The sequence below is a fragment of the Neomonachus schauinslandi genome, chromosome 3, assembly GCF_002201575.2.
Source record: "Neomonachus schauinslandi chromosome 3, ASM220157v2, whole genome shotgun sequence".
NCBI classification, from domain to species: Eukaryota; Metazoa; Chordata; class Mammalia; order Carnivora; family Phocidae; genus Neomonachus; species Neomonachus schauinslandi.
In genome coordinates, this window is record NC_058405.1 from 181647411 (window position 1) to 181664595 (window position 17185).

Genomic DNA, 17185 nt, shown 5'->3' on the forward strand with positions numbered 1-17185 from the left:
TAATTAATGGTCAAGAATATATAGAGTACAAGAACATACATGGAATAGATAGGAATATATGGAATATATGTATTCTCTGTATATGTAAACATCACATGTGCATACACATACACAGTGGTAAATAAACTGGCATTGTAGGAGTTAGGGCCATATTAGCTAGAGTTTCAAATACCAGGTTAAACTTGTATTTCATTGGCCGGTATAAGAGCAGTGAAGATTCTGACAAGAGTAGAATGATCATATAAACAGTAACCTAGAAGACCCAGTATTTTATATACTGCCCTTGCCAGGCTATTTCATAATTTCAAGTGTTTTTAAAAATTACTGGATTGCTGTTATGGACTTTTGAATTGTAGAGAACTATAAATCATCAATTTCTTTTAAACCTGGGGCTTCAAATTTGGGATTTCACAATTTTTAAAACTAGGTTCTTTGTGGATTCAACCTCTGGTAACAATTAGAGGAGAAAAATGATTGGAGCTCGGGAGGCCAATTAAAAGGTTATCAGCCCAGATGATGGGTAGTGATTTAGCAGTGGGAACAGAACAGACAGAGAAAGTGGGCAGTTGGCATTGAGGATGGGGGCTTGAGAGACAGTGAATGATGACTTCAGAATTTGGAAACTTGGTGATTGGAAAATAATATTGCCATTAACTGAAAAAAAAATCAAGAGAAGGTATTTGGACTGGGAAGAAGGAGAAAATTTGAGTTTGAAACCCTGTTAGGATTAAAACTCTAAAGGGGCACTTATGAAGAATTGGCTAGAACTAGTGCAACAGGATGAGACGAAATGTATGTGCTAATTTATTTAGATTTATATGCCACCTTTTCCCCACAAAAGATTTGAGGCAGTTATGGGTGCAAAGATAGTCAGTGATGGATTGAATCCTAGACAGGAATGTCCACATTAATGATGGAAGACCCAGCATGAAGCTGTATCACAAAAAACAAGGGGGCAGAGTTTCCAGGTAAGGGAGAGAAAAAGCCTTTTTTTTTTTTTCCCGTTGAGAATCTACCAATGTTTGGTGGTTTCATGTACCACACTGACTCCTTTAACAGAATCAAATGATTCAGGAAGATTAAGGGTGATCAGAATTAAAGGAGAAGACTGGATCTGGCAACTGGTTCACAACCTTCATTTGTTCAAAACGTTTTTCTTGTGCGGAGGGGGCAGGAGTAAAACTCAAACTGCAAGTAATTAAGAAGTGGAAGGGTGTGGGAAGCAGCAGGGCCCTCATTTCCACAAGTCTTGGTTATGGATGGCTTACCCAGCTTGGTCTTTCTATCCTCCCCCAAAAGGTTGGTTTGGAATGACGCATCATTCCTAAAATCTATCTATTCTCACAGAAGAATGGTTTGCCACTATTAAGAAGGGACCCAAGAACATAATTCTCAAAGTGCTTCCCAAATTATTTTGAAGAATGGTAACCGCTCTGGAATATCTCTAGATTCTAGAGAAGTACCTACTCATGTGTATGTCCTTGTTCGACTGCTAAAATTCAGGCATACAAAATACCCCGCGATTTGGCTTCAGTCTGTCCCAATGTTGGGGAGCATAGCACCGAGTTTCCCACGGGAAGTTAGTTACCTGGTTAGATCCAGAGAGGGCTCTCCCGAAGCCAAACAAGGCTGCTAACTACTGTAAAACCGAACTTCTCCTTTTCCAGCATTCTCATAGTGAGGGATTAGTGAAGCCAGTCAGGGCAGCGGTCACTGTCAAGAAGACATCTAATAATTAGAGGGCTCGACCAGTAATCAAAACTGGAGTATCACCTGCAGAGTTGGTGGAATATTCAGAGTATTAGGCCTCACGCCACAGAGATTTTGATGCAAACAGTCCTGAAAAATAGTCATTTTAACTGGCTATCGAAGGTTTACCTTGTAAACACGTGGGTCTTACAGATCACGAACTCTAGTTAAGTTCAAGCGTGAACCAAACTCAAACCACATAAGGGTTGTTGCCTCCGGTTGGCGCACTTTGCCCTCAACAAATATGTCCCCGTATCGCCGTCGCACTGCCCCCGCTCCTGTGCGTGAGCCTCACATCCGCCCTTCCCTGCGTCACATGACCAGGAACCCGCCTCAGCTACGGCTCCTGGCAAGGGCCAGCCCCGGCCGTTCTCGCGTCTCTGCCGGCCCGCTTTGGGCCGCTCCGGCCGGTGCTTTGCCCCGGCGCCGCAGTGCGCTCGGCCAACCGCCTCTAGGAGCGCCCAGCCGAACGCCCCGGGAGCCGGCGGGCGGCGGCCCTCGCCGGGGACCCTGCAGCGGGCCCAGGGGTGAGTGCTGATGCCTTCCCGACCCGGGACCTGCGGCCCGAGCCGGCCTCGGGCCTATCGCCGCGGCCGTGACCGTCCGGCCGACGGAGGGACCCGCGGTGGCCCCGGCCGGTCCATGGTGTCCCCGCGAGTCCCGACCTCCGGGCTCTGGCCTTTCCTCCTCCTCAGGACCTCGCCGCCTCCTCGGTCCCTGAGGAGAGCAGCACACGCTCCTGCGAACGTTTTGGGGCTAACCTGCCCCCACCTTTCTAGGTCGGGGTCTCATTTTGACAGTCTGGGGGAGGGGTGGGGGGAAACAGTGGGGGCGTCCTGAGAGCTTGAACGCGGAGCTTTGCTGGGGGTTTCCCCTCATCCTTCCCGGCCGAGGCTCTGGCCCCTTCCAGAATGACCTTGGACCAGACGCCAGCCGGCTTGACAAGTAGTTTTTTGTTTTGTTTTGTTCTTTTTTTTTTTTTTCTTTTTGCTTTGTGGGAAATACGTGTGTTCGGAAAGAAAGGCGGTGCTGGAAGCCGGTCGGCGGCGGGAGGCCCCGGGTCGGGTGGGTCTGTAAGCACGCTTGCTCCCAGGTGTGGATGCTGGGAGTTAGTTGCTCCTCGGATTTCCTTCCAGGAGCCGGGAAGCCGGAGGAGGAAAGCTCGGGCGCCGGTTCCGCCGAGCCTCCGACCTTCACCGGCAGGACGAGGCCCCTTGGATGGTGCAAGAACACCCCGGGCCGCGTCCTACAGCGTTAGAGCAAGGGGCGCTCTGTAGGCATGGGTACCCTTTCCAAGTGGTGACAGCTTTTCATTGCGGCAGATAAGAAACGCCCCACAGCCCTCGTTCCCCAGTGTGGAGCCAGTTGTATTCAAGGCTCCCATCCACTGAGAGACTTGACCTGAAGGACCTTAAATGTTTTCTCTCCCTAGATTAAAAGCATTTGTTTCTGTGTCAGTTTCGTCGGCTAATGAGATCCCAAAGGAAAAACCCTCAGGAAAATGGATTTGGAAAGAATTAGAACGACTTAGTTATACTTAGTAGTCTTCTCCCCGTGTAATTAAATTATGTGTAGGACCTGCTATCTTTTTGGTTTCAAACACTTGGGAATTGGTTTAGCTGTTCTTTCCAAAAGGAAATTGTGTGTTCTATCCCTTCCTGTCCGATAGGGCTGCCTCGTTTCAGGATTAAAAAGTTTAGCAGTTGCTTTCCTCCCTTCTGCTGTTGAAACTTGTTTTCTGTGGATTCATAAGCTTGTTTTAAAATTTGTGGATTTGTGTTTTTTTTTCAAGTTTTTGGTGGCTTTTCTTTCCAAACTACAATTAATCCTGCATTACTACAACCTGATCTGCTAATGCACCTATTTTTAAAGTATAGTTGCTTGAAAAGAGAACGGAAACAGGGTGACCTACATAAAAACCTTGAACTAGGTCCACACAATAAGTGATAAAGAACCGGACTTTTTTTTTTTTTAATAATTGGAGAATTATATAAATCTTTGCAACCACAATCAATTTGATCCAAGTTGTTTCTGCGACTTCCTGGACGATTTCTCTGGGTTCCAGTGTTCTAATATAGAAAATAAGAAAGTCAAGCTTGAATCATTTGTCCCAAATTTGGGACACTTTCCAGGAGTGGAATTTGACTTGATTCTAAATAGTATATGGATGAGGATTTTTTTCTTTTAGTTATGTTTTGGTTACATGTATTTATATATGTATGATTTAAGGCAGTAAAAAAATAAAATACATTTAAGATGTTTAAAAGTTGAGTTAAAGAAAAACGTAAATGTAGGTTGAGAGTAAATGCGCTGTGGGAATGTGGAAAAAACTATAAAATTGGTAAATTACTGGTATTTGGGAACTTGTAGGCTTAGAGATTAGAGGTCTAAAATCATCTGTGATTCTGAGAGAGATTTTGTCTCCTTAATTATATGACGGAGAATCGTGTACTGGCTGCCTAATAGATTCTAATGACAGAACCCCTGGAGTTAATATCTTAACTCCAAATGAGAAGTTTATTTTATGTATTGCCAAAAGATAATACCAAAAATGCTACAGTCTAATGAGGGAGGAAAAAAGATAGATTCTGATCTAATTAGGACAGTACAGTGTTATATCTTAGAAAAGTTCTATTTACTTTTTATTTTTTTATTTTATTTTTATTATTTATTTGACAGAGAGCGAGCGAGAGAGGGAACACAAGCAGGGGGAGTGGGAGAGGGAGAAGCAGGCTTCCCGCCGAGCAGGGAGCCGGATGTGGGGTTCGATCCCAGCACCCTGGGATCATGACCTGAGCCGAAGGCAGATGCTTAATGACTGAGCCACCCAGGCGCCCCTCTATTTACTTTTTAAATTTAAGTAGCTCAAATAGGCTACAGGAAAATTTGGCTTTTTCTAGAGGTTGTCTTTTCAGCATCTATCTTTATGATCTAAGTCTGTGATATTTTACAGGCTGACAGATTCTCATAAGATGTTGCTATAGAATGAAACTAATGAAATTTTGACCTCATGGGATGATGTATTGGTGGGAAGTCAATATGACTGAAATCCAGTAAATGGAGTGGGGAGAACAGCACATTTCAGGGAGATAGTGTTCTGGTTATTTGTGTCCCTTGTTTATTATAAAACTTCAATTTATAATGTCCCAAGACTATGATTATTTTGATATACCTCTTTTTAATATCATATCTGAATATAAGTTTTTATTGTGCTTCATCTACACACAAGTATTGGAAGAGTTTCTCCTCTAGAAAGATGCACAAAAATTATAATAGAGATTGCCTGTGGGGACCTAGGTGGTTATAGGATAGGGTCTGGTGGGACACTGTGTTTTCTTTGAATGTTCTTGTGTGCTTTGTACCATGTGCATATATTACAGGTTCAAATTCAAATACTGACTGAAAGTTGTGAATGAAATAAATAGGAAATTAAATCAAGTATTGCATGAAAATAGCTGAATGAAAATTTAGCCAAAATGCATTTTTTCCTCCTTAATATATATCTATATACACATAAGTATTAAGATTCTTTCAAACTTAAGTATTTTTCATCTGTCACATCTTTCTAAATTCAAATCAGAAATGATGACAGTTCTTTATCTTATCTTGCATTAACTAATGAATGATTGTAGGGCCCTGTCCATGGGACTAAAATTGGTGGTAAGCTTGTTAATTTTTTCTGTGTTGTATTGGTTTCTTAATATAACGTTGTGTATCTTTGGTGACTTATCATGTAGAGGATTTCCAGCAATGAATCCCTAATGTGGTATCATGTAGGTTTTCAATGAGCTCCTATTTTTCTCCCCTAGGGACAAAAGTGGCTCTAAATCCAGCACAGGCACATTGAAGCGAGTTAAAGGATTTAATATGAAGCACAGAAGCAGATAGTGCCAAATAGCAAGCTGTAGTTGGTACACATTTGTGAGTAAAAATTTTGTCTTTTGAATCTATTTTCTTAGTCTTTAAACCATCTGCATGCCAGATCCTTAAAATTCACACATTTTGGTAAAGAATAAAGGAAGCAATTTAGCAGTCATAATTAACCAGTTGTCAGGGCTTAGCACTCGAGCAACCTCCAAGAACTCTCCTAAGCATCTTACTGAGGTAGTTCAAGAGTTGTAACACATCTCTGACATGGAGTTTAGGAAATACCCCAGGTATGACTCACCTTTATACCGTCTTTAGTTTTTATTGCCCTTGATTTATATATAATATCTTTTGCTGAAAATTCAGTGTAATTTGGCTTTTGAAGCCATTTCCTTTTAAGGAAACCATTACTTATACATCAATTTTTTAGGTTACGTCAGACATATTTACTTCTGCCCTTTACATTCTCTTCATGATTTCTTCCTTGTATTGTACTTAAGCCTTAAAAAAGAAAAGGACTTTTTCCCCTTTCAGAATATAATGATTAAAGGAGTCTTATGGCAAAATTTTTTTTTTTTCTTTTTACTCTGAGTTCATATATTTATATACATTTGATTATCCTGTTTGGGAAATCATAAAATAGTGACTGTGTGTAAAATCATCTTTATGAGTTTTGAGGTATAGAATAACTGTTTGGGAGAAATATGAAAATTGGTTTTGTAAATCAAGTCTTAGAGATAATTTTAAGTAGATATTTACTTTTATTCATGGTTTTTTTTTATGAATGAATTGTTGAAATACTGATTTTTATTCTTTCTTTTTTACAGCTGGAAAAGCAGTGTCCGTGTTGTTATGTACACCTCCAAAAAAGTTCAGATCTGTAGGGGAATTGTTGTATAAAGTAAACTGAACTACAGGGTAGCAGTATCTTAATAGCTATTCTAGACGTGTATTTACTGTATTAAAAATGAGTAAAAGAACAAGCAGTGACACACCCCTAGGAAGGTCAGTGACATTTTATTCAGTTGAGCTGGTACTGTAGGCTTGAGAGATAGTGGCTTTAAAGCTGATTGCCATCGGCTAACCATGCTCTTTTACACTTCTTTCAACATTTTGTATTTGGGGGTAACTTTTCTCTGCATTTTCCTGAAGCATGGATCCTTCTCTAATTTAGAAAGTTATTCAGTGCATTTGTACTGTCTTTCCCCATTAAGGCATGTTATGCTTTTTAAAAAATATACATGTAAATATGAAATTAAATACAGGTTAATGTGAAGCTTTTAATCCCACAAAACGAATGTATCCAGGAAGGATTCATTGCTACATATTCTATATTTGGTGTTCATTGCATCTCAGTCACCAGGTATACATTCAGTAAGAGAAGTTTGAATTTGTATCTTGTGATTTTTCAGGGGAATACATTTTTTAAATAAATTTAGAATTAGCCTTATTTACTTTATGAATTTGATTTTCATCATTAAAAGGTTTTATTTTTTTCATGCATGACAGCAATTCCTAATTTATTTTTATAAAATCCTAGCAGCTTTCCCTCAAATTATTAACTAGGAAATTTTAATTTAAGTTTTATTTCATTCATTTTTGATTTATAAGCTGCATGCATAGCTATGCAGAGAGAAAGGTAGTGTATATGTGTGTGCACATTTGTTTTGTGGTTATACAATAATTTTAAATTTTGCTTTTAACCAATATCCTTAGGGTGCCATTTCAGCTGATAAGTGAGAAGGCATTATGTTGAGGAAAACATTTTCTTCAGTCTTTTACTTTTCCTTTGTACGTATTCACTACTCACAAATGAGAAGTCTCCTTTTGCGCTTCCTACAAGGTATTGTCTTCTAACTTCACTTCGTAAAGAAGACTGACATTTTAACAGTCACCCCGTCTTTAAATTTTTGCCCACAGAGTGAGTGGGGCAGCATTTCCTTCTCCCACTGCTGCTGAGATGGCGGAAATTAGTCGAATTCAGTATGAAATGGAGTACACCGAAGGTATTAGTCAGCAAATGAGGGTCCCGGAGAAATTAAAGGTAGCACCACCAAATGCTGACCTGGAACAAGGATTCCAAGAAGGAGTTCCAAACGCTAGTGTCATTATGCAGGTTCCAGAGAGGATTGTTGTAGCAGGTATTTTACATTTGTTTATAAAGTTATCTGATAAGTCTTTGTTTTATGTATTTTTATGAAAACTTCTGGGTTTTTTCAAAATACTATTTAGAAAAGGGGATGGGAAATACAAATTTACATTATTTTCAAAAGTTTTATTATAATTGCCTGAAATTTCAGACAGTATTTTTTACTAATTCAACTAATTGAGACATAACTTACATACATAAAGTACATGTAATTTTTAAGTGTGAAGCTTGATGAGTTTTGACAAATGCATATACTCCTGTGACCTTCTACCACAGTCTAGATATAGAACATTTTCATTACCCTGAAAGGTTTCCTTGTGCCCCCATCTCCTTAAGTCCCTCCCGCCTCAATTCCAGGCAACCATAATCTCCCTTCTATAACCAGAGACTAGATTCATCTCTTCTAGAGTTTCATATAAATGGAATGATACAGTTCATACTCTTGGGTCTGGCGTTTGCTTAGTGTAATGTTTTTTGAAATTCTTTCCTGTTCTTGCTTGTATCAGTTGTTCATTCCATTTTATTGCTGAGTCCTATTCCACTATTTGCATATACCACAATTTGTTTGTGAATTCACCTATTGATGGAGATTTGGGTTGTTTCTTGTTTGGGTCTGTTAGGAATAAAGCTTCATTAAAGTACAAGTTCTTGTAGAGATGTGTGTGTTCATATTTCTAGGAGTGGAATTGCTAGATTGTACCATAAGTTATGTTTAACTTTATGAAAACCTGTCAAGCTGTTTTTGAAATTGATTGTACATATTATGTTCCCATCAGTGGTGTATGAGAGTTTCCATCGCTCCACATCCTTGCCAACACTTTGTACTGTCAGTCTTTAATTTTAGTCATTGTAGGGGATGTGTAGTGGCAGATACATTTTAATAAAACCACTGTCTTTTAAAACCTCCCTCCTTTCCTTTTTATTTTTTTACTCCCAGGAAATAATGAAGACATTCCATTTTCAAGACCAGCAGATCTTGACCTTATTCAGTCAACTCCCTTTAAACCTCTGGCACTAAAAACACCACCTCGTGTACTTACACTAAGTGAAAGACCACTAGATTTTCTGGATTTAGAAAGACCTCCTCCAACCCCTCAAAATGAAGAAGTAAGTAGAGTTTTAACATCAACTGAATTTGAAATAATATAGACAAAAGCAAAAGGTAAAGAGGATTGAAAGCTAGAAATCCTACATTAGCAATATGTAATGAAAGCCTTCCACATGGACCATTGCTTACTATAAATTCTGGTATGTAGATACCCCAAATAATTTTTTAAAATTTAAATGTTATGTTTCAGGAAAATGGAAGTTTTGTGGAAATTATTAACATTCACATGGTCTAGGAGTTATGGCCAGGGGTTATACCTTAAGCAATACTGAAAGAGTTGGGAGTTTAGCATAGAAAATTAATGCGTCACTTTGTTACAAAAGAAGTCTGGCAAACAGGGCAAAGAAAGCTCTTTTTTTTCCTTGATACTACCTCGTCTCCCTGCTTGCTAAAAAGCCTCACTAAGTTAATGTACCTTGTAACATTAATAGCCCTGTTGACCTAAATATGGCAGCTTCGACTAATGAGGTGTTAGTAGCAAAGTTCAGATCTTGCCTTTCCCATTGATTCAGGGCCAATCTTGTAAAATTTCTTTCCTGTGATGATACTTAGAGTTGCAGCTTTTACACTGTAGCTTCTGAACTTCTGTGTTGTCATGAAGCTAGTATAAGACAATGTGCAAACATGTTTTTATTGATAGTGGAACTGCCTGTGTGTCATTGTTCATGTTAGTCCTTACCAACGAGGGTAAAGTATCCATATAACCCAGGGGAGTGCAGTGTCCTGGTACCGGGGATGGCCTGTTCTTAGGTTGAAAGTTTCTGCTGAGGTAACTGAGATAATATAGGTGCCAGTTTGGACATTCTAGATATATGCTCGGTGAAAAGCACTAAATTTGAGTGTTCACATGGTGAAAAGGCACTGAGATACTTGTAGAATTGTATTTATTTAACAAACATTATTTGAGCTTTTGTGTAAGACCCTGTGTGGTGAGATAGAGTTCCCGCATGGTGGCATGAGTGAGGGAAAGACACCAACACACAAAGATACGAAGTTCTTAATAGCAGAGAATAATGAAAGGTATGAGTATCATCATGCGAGAGGAAAGGTATCAATCATAGCATGCTTTCAGTTAGAGGCCCTGCTTCCTGGCCCCCCAAAAGTTCCCAGTGGAAATTGCTGCTGTGGATAATATCTTAGAGTGAGGATTCTACCGGGGGAGAATACGCTTCGAGTTTTGTTTTCCTTTTGATCTTTCTGCTCCCACTTAACTGTCTACTTGGTGAGAAGAACTGATTGAAAGCAAGTCAGGCACTTTCTTGAGTGATTACTTTCCCAGGATTGCCCTCAATAGACCTATGGGGTTTACTCCTGCAATAGTAGGAGTACATTTAGTCAAAAGTGATAAATGCCCAAAGTACATAGCACTGGAGTGAAAAACTTAGGCTGAGAATGAGACCTAATTCTGAAGGCCTACTTTGCTACTTACTAATGACATAACCTTGGGTAACTTACTTAACAATTCCAAGGCTCATCTCTAAAAGAAAGATAAGAATAATGCCAAGTGCTTAAGATTATTGTGAGAATTAACTATAATAATGTGTGTAGTGTGTTTAGCACATGTTCTAATTTATGTTAAAAGCTTGTATGTTTAAATATTATTGTTATAAAAGTTAAGATCCTGTGGCAGGAGCCAAATCCTGAGATGCAAGAGAGGCGTTTCAGACATTAGTACCAGCTGCCTATTGAAAGGAAGGCAAAGACGATGATCTGTATTTCAAGTCCACGGAAGGGTCAGGCAGCCTTCAAGACAATCAACCTCTTGACTAGAGGAGAAAGGAAAAAGAACCAGAATTCTAGTAGCTTCTAGAAGATGGATTGAAAGAGGAGGCAGTAAGGCCCTGAGTGCTGCATTGATGATTCATTCAGATGCTAGTCAGAACCTATCAAGTGAGATCCCCTGAATCATTGACTCTGGAGTAGTCATTTTACAGCATATGCCAAGGTTTCTTAACCTCAGCACTGTTGACATTTTAGACTGGATAATTCTTTGTTGTGAAGGCTATCCTTTTGCATTGTAGAATGTTTAACAGCATTCTTGATCTTTGTGTACTAGATACCAGTGGAATCCTCCAAATCATGAAAATCAGAAATGTCTCTAATAGCTAAAAAAGGTGGAAATAACCCCAGTGTCCATCAACTGAAGAATAGGTACACCAAATGTGGTATATCCATATAGTGGAATTTTACTCAGCCATAATAAGGAATGAAGTACTTATACATTATACAACGTGGATGAACCTTGAAAACATTATGCTACATCGAAGAAGCCAGACAGAAAAGGCCATGTATTTTATGATTCCACTTACATGAAATATCCAGAATAAGCAAATCCATGGAGACAGAAAGCAGATTAGTGGTTATAAGTTCTTAATAGCAGAGAATAATGAAAGGTATGAGTATCGTCATGCGAGAGGAAAGGTATCAATCATAGCATGCTTTCAGTTAGAGGCCCTGCTTCCTGGCCCCCCAAATCCGCTGGATTGAGGAAAAGGGGAATTGGGAATCACTGCTTAATCATTATAGGATTTCCTTTTGGGTGATAAAAATGTTCTGGAACTAGGTAGAGGTGACGGTTACACATTTGAATGCGTCAAATAAACTGTATTGTATAGTAGTTTAAAATGGTGAATTTTGGGCGCCTGGGTGGCTCAGTTGGTTGAGCGACTGCCTTCGGCTCAGGTCATGATCCTGGAGTCCCGAGATCGAGTCCCGCATCGGGCTCCCTGCTCGGCAGGGAGCCTGCTTCTCCCTCTGGCCCTCCTCCCTCTCATGCTCTCTCTATCTCATTCTCTCTGTCTCAAATAAATAAATAAAATCTTTAAAAATAAATAAATAAAATAAAATGGTGAATTTTATGTTATGTGTAGTTTATCACAATAAAAATAAAGGAAAAATTTTCTCCATTCATTGCCAAATGTCCCCGAGGGCAAAATCATCCCTAGTTGAGAACCACTGGTCTATGGCAAGAAAGGAGACTACAAGAAGGTGGCTTATGAAGAAGGCTATAGAAATTGTTGTCTAAAATGTTGTCTGATACGAGGAATAAGTTTGCAGAAAGTAACTGCACTTGGATTCCTAAACTGGCTTGAAGAACCCAAGGGAATCCATGGAGAGGGCTTAAAGCATGATGCAGATAATCCCCTTGCATAGACAGGGTTTATAAAATCTGGAGGCTTGGCTGGTAGAGAGGAAGTTGATGAACCCTTTCAGTATACCTAATCTGTACTTGGAAGGCAACTCTGGGACATGACCATTGCTTGATGATTCTACCCACAGAAAACTAATAAAGGAACTGAGCGGTAAACTGATCTGGGTAAGAAATTGCAAAATAACCAAATCATGACAGTTCTTAGTGTTCTTAGCATTGATTAGGCAGTATAAATGAGGAGGGAGGAATTTTAAGCCTATTATCAGACACAGAAGACCCTGAGACCTACAGGAGGTTACCTGAAGCTGGGAAACTTTGTCAGCTTCCAGACTGAATACAAGTTTTTAAATGGGTAATCAGTGCCAGTTGGGTCTGAATGAATTGAATTGTCAACTAGATTTCAGTAAAGCTGGAAAAAAATAATTTTTAAAAATAAATAAAAACCTTGGATTGAAAAAACCACCACCATGACTGAACTAAAGTGTGGAAGTTTTTAAAAGATATGTTCCTTATCACCTCAGGCTGTGTCCATGCACTTTGGTATTATAGGATACAAGTTGGTCATATTAGAAGGCATGACAAATGTATGTTTTTGTCTGAAGTTGCTTTTTCCCTCCATTATGGCAGTAGTATCAAGCTTAGTGTTCCTGGTAAGTTATCTTTAAATCAGATTTCAGATGGTGAAAATAACAGGCTTAGGATCCTCTAGTTTCCAGGCTGTGTTGAAGTTGTAGACATAATTTGTCTTCTGTCACTCCCTGTCCTGCTTAAATCTTAGTTCTCAAAACACAACAGCAGAAATAGTAGAGAATTCATCTTGATCCCTGCAACATGGAAGAGCTGTTCTCTAGGGAAAGCGAGCACAGCTGTGCAGTAGGTAGGAAGGCAGGGATCATTGGGATCCTCACAGATCACCCCAGTACTGTTTTCTGAATCAAGTGTACTGGATTGAGGAGGTGTTAAGCTATATACATATGTATAACACCAATATATATGTGTGTATATATATGCATATATAACAATACATTGTTAAGTTATATATATATATATTTAAGTTGTATATAACTTAACACACATATATATATTGCTTTAATTTTTATTTTTGGTTTAACTGTAAAGAGCTCTTACAGTAGGCTCCAAACTGACTCCTTTTTTGTTTCTAGAAGTGTTTTTTTTTTCCTTTTGCTCAAGTGGTTAAGTGTTTCATAACCCATAACCAAATTTAAACCATGCTCTGAAATTATGTACTGTATAGTGTGGTTTTAAATTTTGTTGTCATGGAATCTGGATTTATTCTCCATTGAAGGTGCTTGTAACCTGGTAATCTACTCTCAGGTTTTTAAAAAAATCATCACTAGGTACTGATTTGTGTTTTTTAAAATCTTAACTTTCAAGTTCCTTGGTTCACATACCAATTGTCCTTTATAGTAAAGTTTACTTTTTAAAAAAAAAACGATGAAGTTGCCATGGCTATTTCTAGTTAAAAACAAAAAAACCCTAAACAGGAAAGTTAGTGATTACCATTGTTCTATTGCTCTGTAATAACCCACATTAAGTGGCTTAAAACAAAAAGGAAGAACCAAAATTTCATTTTGCTCATGGACCCAGATTCTGTGTCTGAGGAATTTGCAGCTGGCATGATGGGGAAAGCTTGTTTCTGTTTTACAACATCTGGGTCTAAGCTAGGAAGTCTCAAAGCTAGGGATGACTCTGGATGACTCTATAGCCTGAGTCTACAATCATCTGACGGTTTACTCCCATGTCTGTTGATACTGGCTCAGTTGCTGGTGGGTGCACTACACAGGGCCTTTCCATGTGACTCGCGGGCATCTTCACATCATGGTGCCCCTGTTCCAAACATGAACGGCTTAGGGAAGATAGGCAGAAGCCTTATTGCTGTTTATGACCTAGTCTCAGAAGTCACATTGCATCATCTCTACAGCAGTCACCAGCCCAACCAATTGCAAAGGAAGGGAACATAAATCCTATCCCTTAATGGAGAAGGTCAGTGATATATTCTGTAAGAAGAGAGCATGTGGGATGGGAGATTGTGGCCATTTCTGGAATGCCAAAACCTTTAAGCTAGTACCAAGGCTTTTTTTGGTCTAGTTTTCAAATATCCAACCAAATCTGAATTTGTTTTAACCCCAGAAGCCTGGAACATTTATTTGTAATACAACTACATCCCATTTCCTATAATATACATGCCTTTAAAAACTGTTGTAAATTGTTCTTAATATAAATGTATTATATGAATTACAATAAATAAAAATATAATGGTACCAAGTAAGATTGATACTTAAATAGAAACCAGGGGCGCCTGGGTGGCTCAGTCGTTAAGCGTCTGCCTTCAGCTCAGGTCATGATCCCAGGGTGCTGGGATCGAACCCCGCATCCGGCTCCCTGCTCAGTGGGAAGCCTGCTTCTCCCTCTCCCACTCCCCCTGCTTGTGTTCCCTCTCTCGCTCGCTCTCTCTCTCTCTGTCAAATAAATAAATAAATAAATCTTTATTAAAAAAAAAAATAGAAACCAGAAGTAGTTTTTTTCAGTAGGTAAAGAAGCATTCCTAAGTTTATCTGCATTATAATAAGTAGGTGGTTTTTGTTTTGTTTTGTTTTGTTTTAACCTGTACTCATGCTTGGCAGCAATCTTGGTTATGTTCTCTGTAAATTTTGTGAATAACCTTGGATTAAGGTTCTTTTGATGCTAAGTAGCTACTAGGCTACTAAGAATATTTTCTATTCCTCTCCCTTTCTTTGTGCCCCACAGATCCGTGCAGTTGGCAGGCTAAAAAGAGAGCGCTCTATGAGTGAAAATGCTGTTCGCCAAAACGGACAGCTGGTCAGAGCTGACTCCATGTGAGTAGAACCACTGAGCAGTGTATCTCCTTCATTAGTTTTCTCCATGTATTCTCCTGTCTTTTTCTAAATAATTCTTTTTTTTACTCCCAAATATGAAAAAAAAAAAGGGGGGGGGGGGGAACGTATGTGTTTCCTGCCTAAAAACCTAAGAAAAAAGTAAATAATTTGCTTTTAAGTGTTTGAAATCTATTTTACATTTACATCAATTTTATATTTTTGCAGTTATTTTTATAGCCTTAAAATATGCTGTGAGACGTTTCCAGTAGCAATATCCTCTTTTATGTGTATGGCAGAATTCTAGAAGTATGATTTACTTATTTGGGGAATTGCTTATAAAGTATACTTAAGAGAGATTGATAAATGTAAGTGCTCAGTTCTGTGCAACCTTCAAAAATGTTTAGCATGTAGGTTGAAAAAACAAAAGGAAAACACTCTAAGTAAGTGTCTTTATTTTCAAGTTATTCAATTTGTCCTCAGATTGTGAACCAGCCCTTCCAGCTCTGCTTCTAAAGAGCCATGGTAAACAATGTAGCTTAGGCAAGTGGAATTGTTTTACTTTCCTTGGGTTATTGTTTAGCTCTCTGCCTACTGAGTCATTGAATTGTTAGATCCATTTCATCTTCCAAAAATACAAGTATGTTGTTTAAAGGGCTATTTGTTTAAACTTTTCTTTTTTATTTGGTTATATTATCATACTGTGATCTTAAAGCTACCCCGCTATGTTTTAGATCAGGCAGATTTTTTTGTTGTTTCATTAAAATTAATGGATTTTTACAGATAAAATATCCCTTTAAAATCTAATCTGTTCAGAATTTTAAGTGTCAAATCCATTGGTGATTGTAGCTTTTTTAAATAGATGATTTAGATTGTTTATGTAAATTAATATATCTTCCTCATTACATTTTTGGTCAGTTTTCATGAACTCATTCATCATGAACCATATTTGATGCCAAGCATCCTGTTAGCTTCTCTGGGAACTGCAACAGAATCAGGAGATGGTACATCTCTCTCAGAGTTTGCAAGTCTAGATAAAAGCGAAACACTTAAATGTATACACAGATAAAGTAGAGCACAGTACAATATACCATTTGTGTTAAACCACATCAAGTTCTAGTTTGGAACTGACTGAAGAATATACGGATGCAGAAGGGGCTTTGATGGGATTAGGCTCTCTCTTCTCTTGTGGTAGGTGCAAAGGAGAGCTGTAACTGCTCTGATTTCTTGGAAAATCTTGAAATGTCTCCCAAAGTAGTTCTAGTTATTCTGAAGGGTTATATAGGAAGACAGTAAGTGAAAATGAACATATCTCTTCTTCAGGAAATATCTGAAAAGTTCAACCATTAATATGACAATTTTTTATGGTAGTTATGTTTCTCTGAAGATACCTGATTGTCAGGGATGTCAGCTGGTCCATGAAATCCATTTTTCTAGAATATTTCCAGATATATTACACAAATAGTAAAAAGGTTACATAGTTGATGGCTGGGATAGCTTCTTGATATTTAGTACCTATCAGAATGATTAAGCGTACACCAAAGGGCTTTTGTTATTTTCTATTTGTAATATTTTTCAAGGTAGCAAAGGGTTCTAATAAACTTTTCTGTTATATGAAGATGTGGTTTATTATTTAGGTCTCTAATAAACTTGAAATTTCACACTAGTGAGATAAAAGCAGGACTATTTTAGTATAGCATCACTTTTGGTTTTTAAGTAACTATCGGTAGCTGAGTTGAGTTGAAGAGAAAGGAAACAGCTTTACTATGTTTGAAAACCAGCCTAGAGAGGTATAATTTAGAGTAGATGATTAGTTCATAGGTATTTTTGTAGTTTACCAATAACCTAAGTTCCTTATGACAGAGAAGATTAAGAGAGTTAACTAATGTTTGCTTTCTTTTTGTGTTTCACTTGCCTTAATGGCACTTTCTAGATGTTTAACAAAACTGAAAATCTCATGTTTTAATTTTTGGTGGTAAAAATAACATGCATATTTACATTTTCACAGTGAAATTCTTATATTACCATACTTAGATTAACCATACTTTTTTATTATGTATGTTACCATGTTATGGAAAGATGCTTGACCATCTTTTTGTTAATAATGTAACCTTGCTTTTTCTTCCCCTACCACTATTAATTTTAAAATTTATAATTGAATTCATTTGTAAGCCTTCTATATGTAATTAACGTTAGGAATTTTATATAATGAGCTTTATTATATATTCAGTGTTGGTAGTGTGGTAACGAAGAAATTGTTGATGTAAAACAGCTACGTTTTACTTCCACTAATGTAGTTATTAAAC

The 17185-nt window shown here is 38.2% G+C and overlaps 1 protein-coding gene across 2 annotated transcripts in view; it reads left to right on the forward strand.

Moving 5' to 3' along the window:
* Positions 1–2120: 2120 nt before the first annotated feature.
* MFF (mitochondrial fission factor) overlaps positions 2121–17185 on the forward strand; it is a 31559-nt gene continuing 16494 nt past the window's right edge. Inside the window, exons 1-6 of one of the 2 annotated variants that reach the window (XM_044913767.1) lie at positions 2121–2276; positions 5559–5670; positions 6444–6621; positions 7537–7757; positions 8703–8872; positions 14794–14882. In XM_044913767.1, coding sequence (XP_044769702.1) covers positions 6584–6621; positions 7537–7757; positions 8703–8872; positions 14794–14882 — 518 coding nt within the window. In that variant the 5' untranslated portion in view covers positions 2121–2276; positions 5559–5670; positions 6444–6583. Of the gene's footprint in view, positions 2277–5558; positions 5671–5842; positions 5907–6443; positions 6622–7536; positions 7758–8702; positions 8873–14793; positions 14883–17185 lie in introns of those variants that run through there. The other variant, XM_044913768.1, reaches the window with a different exon arrangement.